Source organism: Pan paniscus, chromosome 9, assembly GCF_029289425.2.
Source record: "Pan paniscus chromosome 9, NHGRI_mPanPan1-v2.0_pri, whole genome shotgun sequence".
Classification (NCBI taxonomy): Eukaryota; Metazoa; Chordata; class Mammalia; order Primates; family Hominidae; genus Pan; species Pan paniscus.
The window spans coordinates 71833831-71847197 of NC_073258.2; the positions used below are offsets into that span (position 1 = coordinate 71833831).

The 13367-nt window shown below is 51.6% G+C and overlaps 2 protein-coding genes across 2 annotated transcripts in view; one reads left to right on the top strand and one right to left on the bottom strand.

Moving 5' to 3' along the window:
* SHANK2 (SH3 and multiple ankyrin repeat domains 2) overlaps nt 1-13367 on the bottom strand; it is a 697015-nt gene that overhangs the window by 391897 nt on the left and 291751 nt on the right. The window lies entirely within an intron of this gene.
* On the top strand, nt 6223-6796 carry LOC134731167 (putative uncharacterized protein SHANK2-AS3). The gene is made up of 2 exons (XM_063607978.1): nt 6223-6448; nt 6675-6796. The coding sequence occupies exons 1-2, from the start codon at nt 6223-6225 to the stop codon at nt 6794-6796; spliced, it is 348 nt and encodes a 115-aa protein (XP_063464048.1).

Below are 13367 nucleotides of genomic sequence, written 5' to 3' on the forward strand. Positions count from 1 at the left end.
ACTGACACTGGACAAGTAAGCGGGCCTCAGCTCCCAAGCTACAAAATGGGAATAATGCAAGTAGCACCCACAAAGGGTTGTTTTAGGAATCAAATTGGATAATGCACAGGACTTAGCACCCAGTAAATACTCAATGTACGGTGACCCGCTTTTCAAACACCTGCTCCTAAGCAAAGCGTTCTCAACCTAGCCACAAGCAACCTGGAGGCTAAGCCCTCCCAGGCTGACTCTGGCCTTCCCTAGCACAGGGCTCAGTCATGTGCCCAACAGAAGACTGCTGGGTCTTGGATATCCTATTTCCTTTTCCTCAAGTGGCCTCACTTCCTGATAAAGACCTTGGTGCCTTTCTCAGGACTTGGGAGGGCCAAGCCCTTGGGCAGTGCCCAAGAGAGCACAAGCAGTTGACATACGGGTTCTGCTGCCCACCCCATCATCCTCAGCACTTTAGTTGACGTGATGGCCCACCTCTTGCTATTAGGGGCATCACGGAGCACAAGGGGAGATCTAAGCCCACAAGACTTGCAACTCTCCAGGAAGAACTGACGGCAGCCTTAGCACATGACATCACGAAGACACAATGACCCTTGAAGGCCAAAAATGGTGGTAACAGCAGATCACAGCGATGGGGCACTTCCATGAGTCACACACCATGTTCCACGGCTCACACACATCCTCTCAAGATGCTGAGACCCAGGATGGGGCTACATCTGACCTAGTGTGTGGGTGCTTCACTGCAGCCTCCACCCACCCCACCTTGGAATCCTTGTACTGTAGCATGATGGATTATCTGGGCCTGTGGCAAGTTGCAAGACACCATTTGGAGAGGGTATTATTCAGATCATAGCACACCCATGACCTGTGCTTCTCAGCTTTCATCCCAGCCCAAATGTGCCAGGAGCTAAATTTAGGGTGAGGGTTGTACCCAGCCTGTGCTCTGTCAAGAAGGAGCCGAGTGCTGCTGCGAAACCACCCCAAAGCATCTGCTTCCTGTCCCCTGTTCATAATCCATTTTAAATGAAGTCATCAAAATTCACTGCCATGTTCATATAAAATAACAGCAGCAGCTGCCACTAAATTTGTATTGCACTGTGCGGCCAGGTTGCTCTTCTCTTAGTCATGGCCATGCCAGGTAGGCAGGGTGCATGTGATACCCATGTCTGAAGCTGCAGGCATGGCAGTGTGCCATGCAAAAGCCCATGGCCTCCTGTAGTCTTTGCCATCCACTCAGTGGGCTAGACTGGAAACCCAGGCATGACCTGCACACCCAACACCTAGCAGCAAGGCAGATTCCAACCTGACCATGGCTCTCCAGTCTCATGCCCATGGCTGAGTATCCCATGGACATGGCAGCAGCCTTCCAGTGTGAGCCCTGCTTCCTTCCTTGCTAAAGACAGTTATCCACACAACAGCCAAAGGATTCTTCTTAACAACAGCAATCATGGAAACTTCTTTGTTAAAACTCCTTAAAGGTTCTCCCCATTTAGAACAGAACCCAGACCCCTGATTTAGAACATGAGGCTCAAGGGACTTGGCTCCTATCTCCAGCCTAACTTTACTACCTCTTCTCCTGGACTATGCACCTCCCACTCACACCTCCATCTGGTTATCCCTGGCATCTGGGAGAACCCAAGCAAGTTCTTTCCCACTGCAGGGTCTTGGCCAAAGCTGTTTTCAGGAATGTGCTGTCCACACACCTGTACACGCTCGTCCCTCCCAAAGGCATTCCTGAGCACTTTGTTTTTACTACTGGGCAGTCCACCTTGCCCTGAGTCTCATGCTGTCCTTTCCACACTGGAGCACTGGTGTTGGGCCTAGAGTCATAAAATGTTTACATACAGCACTGCTCTGGATGGGTGGGGTAGATGAATGGAGAGGTGAGTGGATAAACAGAATGGTGGGTGGGTGAGTAGATAAATGGATAGGTAGGTGAGTAGATAAATGGATAGGTCGGTGGATGAATTGGATGGACACGATTAATGTATAGATAATAGAGAGATGAACAGATGTCTGGATGGATGGTTGGATGAGGGTAAGTTGGCAAGTGGGTGAATAGATGAGTAGATAAGTAGATGGATAGTGGATGAATGAATAAATGGATATACAGATGGGCAGATGGATGGGTAGGTGAGTGGAGGGATAGATGAATGGACTGATGAATGGATGGATGAATGGAGAAGTTGGTAGGCAAGCGAGTAGGTGGACGGAAAGATGGGTAGATGGGTGGGTGGACAGATGGATCGATAGATGGATAAGCGTGTGGGTGGATGGATGGATGGACAAATGGATGAAGTGGGTAGGCAGGTGAATGGATGCATGGAAAGATGGGTAGGATGGATGGGTGAGTGGATGGATGAATGGGTGATAGGTAGATAGGTGGGGATGGATGGACTAGTCAGAAAAGTGGATGAATGACATCATAGGTAGATATCATCACCTATACAACTGAGTCAGAGAAACTTCTTCAGAGAAGCTGAGAAACTGAAGACACAGAACCAGCAAGTGGCAAAACAGGGTCAAGTCCCTGCCCTTGAATGTGGTTTGACCTCCATGAAGTGAGAAAACGTGCCAGGAAGCTTGTTACCCACAGATTGGTTCTACCCTCGAGGCTGGTGTCCAGCATAGCTGAAGAGATGCACTAAGCCCTCTTTCCCTATCAGGGCTAAACACAAGGACAGATGACCAGACTCTGGAGCACCGCACCTCCAGGGACAGTCAGAAACCATGTCCCGGGGTCCAGCTCACAGTCAGGATTGATCAATGGGATGCCAATGACTTCTAAATTCAGCTTTGGCAACAACCTCACAGCGTCCAGGCTTGGCAGTCATCCTCGTGTGTTCCTCAAAGAACCCCGACTATCTCCCTCCCTGTGGAGCAAACATCCCCACCTCCAACCTCCCCCAACATCCGACCCTGTCCCTTGCTCCCTTCACATAGTAGGAGTCCCTTTCTCTCAGAAGCCTCTTTGCTCCAGACCAAGGTGAACACAGCCCACCTGATCCCGCCACCTCCATACCCTATCACACCTGGTCAAACCTTCTCTACCTGCCCCAAAGCCCCCATGGCTATGAGTTACTTGGGTGCGGGGGATTTTCTCAGCTCTGTACTTGGCACCCCCAGACTCTCATCAGCCTGAATGTCCCCTTAGGCCATGTTATCCTCGTGCACACCTGCCCATCAGATCTCTCCCACCACCCATTAAGGTGACGGGTCTCTTTATGTAACCCCAAGAAAGAACGTTTTGAAGGTGGAAATTGTCTGTGGAATGCAGGAAGGAATAAGGGAATAAGAATTAGACCAACAGAGTGTGTATTTCATCTGTCCATCTTCAATCCCGATGTGTGCAGTGGGAGACTGCGAGGTCCCCAGGGACTGGGACTCAGTCTTGCTTTTCTACCAGTTGGGTGAATGAACCAGGACAAATGATTAAGCATTTCTCCCTTACTCTCTCACTTGAAGAAAATGGATGAATACTTGTCCTTTGACCTCTCAAAGTCATAAAAGTATAAAATGAAATGCGAGCATGCATTTATAGTTTTAGAAAGATACGCAAGGGGCCTGGCGCGATGGCTCATGCCTGTAGTCCCTGCACTTTGGAAGGCTGAGGTGGGAGGATCACTTGGGCCCAGGACCAGGTGTTCGAGACCAACCTGGGCAACATGGCAAAATCCCATCTCTATTTAAACAAACAAACAAAAAATAAATAAAAGAAAATGTGTATGTGAATCACACCACAAAGCCCCTTCATTCCAAATTCTTTCTGCAGGAGCCGCGTGCATCTCAGGGGATACTCTCTTCCCAGGAGCCACGGAAAGGACATCCCTCGACCTGCTGGGCACACGGGGAGCAGCGCTGGCCTTTCTGGGCCCCCTTGTGGGAGGGAAGTATTCCGACCTGCCCCCTCTGCAGGCACTGTCAGTCCAAGCTGGCAGCCACCACCAGGCATTTTAATCAGGCCCAGGTTAGTAAATCCTGCCACTTCCCTGAGGGTTTTAACCCTGCAGTTGGAAGGTCATGTTTAACAGCAAGACCTACTATTATGCCTCTGTTTCCATGTGAAAATAAATGAGTCCCAAACCTACTAATGGTTTTGCTCCTCCAGTCTGTCCTCTTAAAAATGGGTCGTGAAGGACTAATGCTTTTAAAACACTATAAAACAAGGTCTGTAATGGCTCTGATGCCTCAAAAGTGTATTAAGATGAATATTTATGTTTTCCTACACCATACGGCATTGAAATACAAGCTCTAAAATAAGAGGCAGAATTATTGTGTGTTCTGACAAAAAATCCCCAGCCCTACCTGCACCTGAACTTGCATCAAAACATGATTTCCATCAAAATTCCCATCAAAAGTCTTATTTGGTATAAAGCAGTCTTTTTGGGTTAATTTTTTTTTTAAACCATGCAAACATCCATGTCAGAGTTAATTGCACTGAGTTGGCCTCCTCTACGAGCCAGTTAACTCTGTAGCTCAGGGCCTGGGGTTTGTTTCTTTGACTCCTCTGGGCAGGTGCAAATATAGCAACCTACAGTTGCCTCTGCAGGCTGCAGGGTTTGTGCCTTGAGACAATCCCAGCAGATGCTGACCTCAGGCCAAAAAAGAAAGGCAGGGAATAAGCCAGACCTCAGGGAGCTCAGAGCTAGACAATAAATAAGCACAGGAATAAATGAATGATCCAACTGGGAGGAGAACCAAAAGAACAAAGCAGAGATGTGATCAGTTAGAAGAGGAGCAGAGCCCAATTTGGATAGGGTGGTCTCGGAATAGTGGGACACAGGTGCAGCCAAAATGCAGAGAGCAGGGGGCAGGGGCAAAAAAAAAAAAAGTGAAAACCTGGCAAGGATCCTGTCGCACTGGGTCTCCCAGGCCAGGGGGAATCTGGTGTGGAGCCCAACCTGGATGGACTCCATGAGGTGACACCTCTCCCCACAATGCAGCTGTCTCTGTTTCAGCTGATCTAAGCACCAGACACTGAACTGATGGCACACCTGCCCAGTGCCCAGGTGCCAGCTCCCCGAACACAGCCTGACTTCATCCCAGTTCATCCAGATTCCTGCTGCAAACCTGCTGCGATTAAGTGTCTCGGGGGAGGGTGTGTGACACAATCTGATTTATGGTCTTTGTTGAAAGATCCCTCTTCGAGCTCCTGGGGTGAAGACTGGGTTGTAGGTAAAAGGAGTAGAATGTGGAGCCCGGCTGGGAAGCTACTACACTGGTCTGTGTAGTCTCTGGAATGGGCTTGAGTAGAGACAATGAAAACGGAAAGAAGTGCAATACGTCAGTTGGTATTTGGAGCCTGGACTGGACTGGCTGATAGACTGGACTGGCTGATGGACAGGACTAGACTGGCTGATGGACTGGACTGGCTGATAGACTGGACTGGCTGATGGACAGGACTGGACTGGCTGATGGACTGGACGGGCTGATGGACTGGACTGCTGATAGACTGGACTGGCTGATGGACTGGACGGGCTGATGGACTGGACTGCTGATAGACTGGACTGGCTGATGGACTGGACTGGACTGGCTGATGGACTGGACTGGCTGATAGACTGGACTGGCTGATGGACAGGACTGTGGATGATACTCAGGCTTCTGGCTTGAGTGGATCATGAACAAAGAGGGAAATCTATGTGCTTGGGGTGGGGGTGGGGAGCTTGGTTTTGGACACATTGCACATTTTGGATCCTTTGGGATTCCCCCATGGGAGTAGTCAACTGGGCAGCAGGACACAGTCTAGAGTCTAGTAAACTGGAGGTAAGAATTTGGGAGGAGGAGACATGGGTGTGGGGCTGATTTTGCTGAAGTGCCCGTCTTGGGGCTCTTGGTCTCAGCAGGAGACAAGCTGCCTTACCTCAGTGATTCAGGGACTCAGGGACATGGGCTAAAAGGTGTGAGCTGGTGGGCAGGGCAGAGGCTGCTCCGCAGGACTTATGGAACAGGGGTAGCATCCATCTTAGATGGCAGGGATCAAGGGGTTTTTATACCTGGGTAGGTCTAGAGAAACCGTGAACACTGTCACATTCCAGGGACAAATCTCAAAAATAATTTGTAGGCCAGACAGCAGGTGAGAGAGGTCCCTGGTCAGGAGGGGTTGGCCTGGGTTGAGTGGCCCACTGGTGTGGGCTCCATGAGGTGACACCTCTCCCCATGACATGGCTGTCTCTGTTTCAGCTGATCTAAGCACCAGACCCTGAGCTGATGGCACACCTGCCCAGTGCCCAGATGCCGGCTCCCCGAACACAGCCCGACCTCATCCTGGTTCATCCAGTGCTGGCCCTGTCTGGACGAGCCCCAAGCATCCTGTGCTCGGTGCCCTGGGACGCCTGTGAAGTCCTGGCCACGGCTATGTGGTGGAAGACATGGATTCTGTGGGGGGTTTTCCTTATCTCTAGGACTCGCCCACCTGCTCCCATGCAAATCTTCATTTTAACTCTGGATCCCAGTGAAGGTACAATTTAGAGTCTAAAATAACTCAGGCTGGTGCAAACGGAGCTTTGCTAGGCCTGGTGCCTCCTTTCAGTCAACATCTGGTCCACTCTCTCTGGCATCCTGGGCTGGGGGTATGGGGAAGAGGCACTGGCACCCCGTTTCGGCCTCTTTATTTGGAGATGAGATCTTTACAGCTACAGAGAGTCTTTAAAGTGGAGTCACTCAGGTAGGTCCTCATCCAACAGGAGAGGTGTGTTGTAAGAAGAGGAAACCTGGACAGACAGGAAGAAACCGAGTGAGGATGACGACAGCCACCTGCAAGCCAGGAGGAGAGGCCTCAGGAGAAACCAGCCCCGGGACACCCTAATCACAGGCGTCCACCCCCACAACGATGAGAGAATGTTTCTGATAAAACCACCCAGTTTTTGATACTTTCTTACGGCAGCCCCAGCAAACAAAAACTGGCTCCATGGCCTCCCCTGTCCTGCCCCTCCGTCTCTACGACCTGGGCACCTTGCAAGCACAAGGAAGGGACCCTCCAGTTCGGGGTGCCCACTCACCTTGCTTTCTTCCTTGAGCTCTGGTCACCAAGGAGGCAAAGGGGAGAGAGGCTTCCAAGGGGCCCATCATTTGGAAAGGGAAAACCAGCTTCCGTTGCCATGGCAACTCCACTGGGATGCTCTGCTATTTGCACATTTTGAAATTGGAGGTGGGTAGTGAGAAGGGAAAAAGGAAAGAAAAATTGAGGGAGATGAGAGTATCCAGGGCAAAAGAAAGGAGAGAAAAGCAAATGAAGTTTAGGAAAAATCCAGCTTCGGACAGGTGACCCTGACAGTGCTTAATGAGCTCAGATGAGTCCCAGGGGCTCGGGGACTTCCCCATTAAGTCGTGGTGGCTCCAGCCAATGTCAGCCCAGGTCCCCCACTGTCAGAGAGGAAACAGAGGCTCGAAGATGAGAAGTGCCCTGCACAAGGTCACCTTGTGACTTGGAGGATTCTCCAGGTAAAAGCAGCCGTACTGGGGGAAGGCCTCTATTCTTGTAATGAACCAAACGTTTGTGCCAACCCCCCAAATTCATATGTTGAAGTCCTAACCCCCAACGTGATGGTTTTATGAGGTGGGGTCTTTGGGAGGTAAGCAAGTCATAAGTGTAGAACCTTCATAAATAGGATTAATGTCCTTATAAAAGGGACCCCCAGGACCTGGATATGGTGGTGTGAACCTGCAATCCCAGTGCTTTGGGAGGCTGAGGTGGGAGGATCCCTTGAGGCCACAAGTTTGAGACCAGCCTGGGCAACATGACAAGACCCCATCTATACAGAAAATACAAAAATTAGCCGGGTATGGTGGTGCACACCTGTAGTCCCAGCTACTTGGGAGGCTGAGGTGGGAGGATGGCTTGAGCCCAGGAGTTTGAGGCTGCAGTGAGCCATGATTGCACCACTGCACTCCAGCCTGGAAAACGGAGTGAGAGTGTCTTAAAGAAAAAGGGGCCCTAGAGAGTTCTCTGGTACCCTGGTTTCAGACTTCTAGCCTCCAGAATGGTGAGAAATAAATATGTATTTTTACGAGCCATCTAGTTCATGGTACTTTGCTGCAGTGGCCTGAGCGGGCTAAGACCTTCCTCCTTGGAGATCCCATGGAGTGGGGTTCAAGGGGTCCTTATGATACCCGTGAGAGGATTTGAGTCAGACCTGCATCCCACCACAGGCTCTAAGGAGAGACTCAACTTCTAGGGTCTGGCTGGCAGACTTCTCTCACTGGACAAACCATTCTAGAGAAAAGCAAAGATGCTGCAGAACTAGGCGACGTCTAAATTTAGCCTCACAAAGAATCTAGAGCACGGGAGCAGGGAAATACTATTCTGAAGGGACAAGGAGAAGAATACAATGGGCCCAGGAGGCTGAATTCACCGCGAGTAAGGGCACGCGGGGGGCGTCTGAGAAAGTGCAGAAGTCAGGTGCCGGAATGGCCAGGCTGAGATGCAGCTGCACGTGCCTCATTTCCCAACCACCCATTGGATAGAGGTGTGCCTCAGGGTGGGGTGGGGTGGCCAGGCAGGCTCAGCAGCAGAGGGTGGGGCCACAAGCATCCATCTCCAAAATTGCTCTTGAGTCTGCTAGCAAGGAGCCACAGGACACTGCCTGGCACCGCCTTCTGATGTAGCCGGACAAGAAGTGTGTTCTTTTCCAGCATTGAATCAGATCCTGTCTCTCAAAATGAGCCTCAGATAGATAGATTCATTCATTCATTCATTCATTCACTCACTCACTAATTCCTTCACTCACCCTGCAGAAACCAAGCACCTGCCTTGTGCTAGGTACTGCTCTACCCAAGCATCAAGGAATATGCCCACAGTGCTGCCCTTCTGCAACTTCAAATACCTGGCTTTCTTGGGTTGTGGCCCCTCCCTGGCAGTCCCAGCCTCGGGCACTGCTCCCCTGGGCCCTCTCCTCCCCGGTGCTTTCTGCAGTTTCTTAGTGGGGGGCTGCCTGGCTGTTCTCCAGGGTCCACGGCCTGTCCAGCATCTTGGTCACTAATTCCGCACGCAGATGCCTCTGTCGGAAAGGCCTAGGGTGGTCTCCACTTTCTGGATTAGACTCTCACCCCCAGGCCACCAGGGAGCGGTCTGCTGCAGTCTACACCCTCCTGGTGAGACTTAGGCTCCATCCAGACAGCACCACCGAGTGGCTCCCCTGCCATCAGAAGGCAGGGGCAGAGAGTGCAGCTCAGAGGAGCCATAGCCCATCGCACCCCACGGCACCAAATGGGGGGAACCATTTGGGAGGGATCTAGTCACAGAAAATGGAAGTTGGGAACCGAGACTCATTTTTGAGAGAAATGGTCAAAAGAGCCACACCCGGCTAATTAGGATTCTGAGAACGAGATGCTGCTGAAATAAGAAGGGAATAGATAAGACCAAGAAACATCCCAGACCTAACATTTGGCTACAAAGGAGTCCAAGTGTTCTTTTGTGTTGATGTTCCGGAAAGTCAAAATTGCACTTTGCTGCAGACGTCAGTAACTCTAGCACCAAGGGTTCACGGAGCTTGCATTTGGGAATCCGAGGAGAGCAATTTACAAGGAGTAAGGATAAAATCTAAAGTCCTATCTCAGTAGGAATGACTTTTCTTATCAGTTCACGCAGGGGCCCGGAGACACACAAGTCAACAAATAGGAGATTTTTGTGATTTCTAAAGGTCCACTTTTGCTAGAGTTTTCCTATGTCTACCCAGCAAATTTTCATCTCTCCGTTTCCCTAAGGAAACATTTCTTAAGGGGTGACCTAGAGGCAGCCACTCTCTGCCTGCACATGGACTTAGCAGGAGCTTCATGACGGCCCTTGCTGGTCTTGAGAGCATCTCTACGTAACAGAGGAGGACAGATCAACAACCACACCAGCCTCTGCCTTCACTCCCTCGCTGTGGCTCTCACCCCAGCAGACAAGGCCTGGGGCTGACATTCCATGAAGCCAGGAGCCAAACGAATGATACGTCGTGGACACCACCATGGACAGCACAGAAGGGAAACAGGACCTCGTAGCCCAGAGGGATTTGAATCCAATTAGGTGTATTAAAAAAAAAAAAAAAAGAGAGAGAGAGAGAATGAGGTCCCTTGGGGTAGTGGATCCCCACTCCGACTCTCTCAAGTTCTAGAATACGAAGGTGCCATCCTGAGGTCAGCTGTCTCCTATCCGGGTAGGGGTAGGTGGAGGGTGCTGGTGGAAGGACGCTCTTGTCCGAGTCCTCAGTAAATCCTGAACACAGGGGAAGACCAATGAGGAGAGTGCACACGTCTTGGCTCCACACGGGCAGCAGGGCCGAGAGCAGGTCCGGAGGCCAAGGATCAGGCCAGGACTCCACCAACGGAGGACGAGAGGCAAGAGCCGCTGTTAACAGCAAACAGCTATGTCCACTGCCGGGGAGTACGGCATGCGCATGAGGGCTGAGGGCTGGGGCAGGACGGGCCAAAGCTGCCTGAGCCAGGGATGCCTTCACAACCTCGCTGCCCCAGCCAGAAAAGTCTGCCCAGGCCACCGGCTCGTGAATGTGGGGTCAGCTCAGTCATGTTCCCTCTTGAGAATTGATGCTATAGATTTGTATTCATTACCCACTGAATTCAGAGCCAGCCAGACATCCACGTCTCACCCCAATAAAAGCTTTAACATTTACCCAGCGGCACAGAGTCATTATTCTGTGACAATATTCCACTGCTGACCTTTATTGCCTACGACTCTCTGTGAAGTTTCCAAGGAAGCATTTCAGCGTTCAGCACACAGGACCCAGGTCCACCGCCTCCACTGCTCCTGCACCGGCCGGCCCCCGCCTCCCGCCCATCCATCTCTGGGCTGTTTGCCTCTGTCTGGACTTCATGTACTGACAGTGTGTTTGCTACCACTTAATTCCATCACTGACTGTGCCTCCCTCTAAATTGATCAGTGTCAATTCTGGGCAAACAATTGGGTGGAATTACCAGCGGGTCCACCCGTGCTGATTATGCAAATAATGTACGCCATCACCAAGGGCCCGGCGCTGGCAGTAAGTGTCTAAACTCCTTAGCATTTGACAGCATAATTGAAGACAGAAATATGAAGCCTAATGAAGAGTTTCTTTTCTCGAGGAAGACTCCCTCGTTCTTGCTTTCAATGGCTTGGCCCAGAGGGTGCAGGTGAAGAAGGTGGGTCGCATAGACACAGAGGCTGAGGGGGTCGGCATACGGACACCTGTCCACGGACATGGGGCGGTGTGATCTGCTCTTGGACAACCCCAGGGTCATAACCTGTGCCTGCTATGATAAGCCTGGTCAAGCTGGATAAACTCCCAGGCCTCGGTTTCTCCATGTGTAAAATGGAAATAATACTATAATAAACAATGACAACAGTCCAGAGTCCCTCTACCACCACTGCTACTAGCTGGGCACGAGGCTATTGACTATTATTTATCCCTGTGATACAGAGGAGGCAACTGTGGCACAGAGAGGTTAAGTAACTTGTCCAAAGTCACACAGCCTGTGAAGGGCAGAGTCAAGACACAAGCCAAGAAGGTGGGTTCCAGAGTCCAGGCTCAGCCTGTGGACTGAGCTGGGCCATGTCCACATCTTACACAGTCAGCCTCACACCCCACGGGGGCAGCCCAGGGCCCCACCCACACAGGGAGCACAGTCACTGGAGCTGCCATGGCCAGTCCTAAGTCCCGTCCGGGAAAGGGCTCTGGCACGGAAAGCCCTCTTTGGACACATCATGCGGCCTCCTCATCCTCACCCATTCTCTTCCACAAACCTGCCCAATTCTCACCCAGGGTGCCAAAGTCCAGAGGATGTTGGGGGAGGGCGTCCTGCAGTTAGAAGCCACGTCCAGGTAGGCGCTGAGTGCTAGAGGCTGAACTGTGTCACCTGCAAAATTCATGTGACGCAGGCTTAACCCCTAGGATGTCAGCATGTGTGCGACTGTATAGGGAGATGGGCTTTAAAGAGGCAACTAAATTAAAGTGAGGCCAGATGGGGCAGGTCCTAAATCCAATCCAACTGGCGTCCTTACAAGAAGAGATCAGGACACAGACATACAGACGGATGACCCCATGAGGATACAGGGAGAAGGCAAAGTCTACAAGCCAAGGAGAGAGGTCTCCGGAGGAACCAGTCCAGAGACCCCTTGATCTCAGCCTTCCAGCCTCCAAAACGGTGAGACGATAAATGACTTGTGTAAGCCTCCCTGTCTGTGGTGCTTTATGACGGCAGCTGGAGCAAACTCATACACCATAGATCCCGACAATCTGTCCTAGAGGCCTCCAGACCAGCAGGTTTCGGAGGGAGGTCAATGTATCGGTCCACAGGCCACAGAATGCTTGGGATGCACCGATCGGCATGTTATTAAACCCACTGGGACCAACAGAACTCCACACATCCCATACCAGAGTGATTAATGCTTCCAATCTCAGCCTGTGCTGTAGAAGGCTTTCATATTTCACGGCAAAGTTGTGCAGACCAGTTGGTTCATGGCAAGCTGTCTGTCCCACCTTGCTGCCTACGGCCTCCCCACCAAGCCAGGCTCGGGTATGGAGCTCCTGACCGTCCACAGCACTCTGTCTGCTCTGTGTCCTGGGCTAGAAACCTGATAACCAGCAGAGACTTCCTTGGGTTGGGCACCCTGGGCTCGGTGACCACCGTGTCATCTTGGCATGTCCCCATCATCTCCTTGATTGTCCTCCCCCAGACAGGGGGCTCGACGGGGAGTCCATGGTGGTGTTGTTGGAAGATGGGATGAGAACTGACACTGTGGTCACTTACTGCCGCACTGGGTGCTCAGTCACCGCTGGGTCAGTGCAGGGACCTCACCACCAATTATGTGAATGCCTCCCCTCTGCCTGAAGCTCCCCAGGCTCTGCCTTCTCACACACCCAGAAACCCTCACAAAAGTCCACAAGAGTGTCCCCCCAAATCCATGTCCACCCAGAACCTATGAATGGGGCCTTAACTGGAAATAGGGTCATTGCCTCCTTGCAGATGTGATCAGTGAGGTTGCGACGAGGTAATACTGGATTAGGGAGGGTCCTAAATCCAATAATTAGTGTCCTTATAAAGAGAGTGTGGCCCAGGGCACTATGGAAGAGGTTTGAGGATGAGCACAGCAGCAGAATCTGAGTGCTGGAGGCTCACCCGGGCAGAGTGTGCTCCACTTCGTTCCAGGGGACTGAGAGAAATGAACCCGGGGTGAGACCCAGAGCCGTCCCCTCCTGCAGTCCATCCGGGCCAAAATGAGAGCCCAACCAGTGGGGAGGGAGGGGCAGATTCAGGAAATAGAAAAAGTGGAAGGGGCTGGTTCTGGACAGATGGGGAAAGGGCAGGTGAGCGCCAGGAAAGATCTAGGAAGGTTTTTGGGTTTTCAGTTCCTGGGCCATAACTGAGATGGGGTGCCCAGGAGGAAGGGCCAGCTGGCCAGG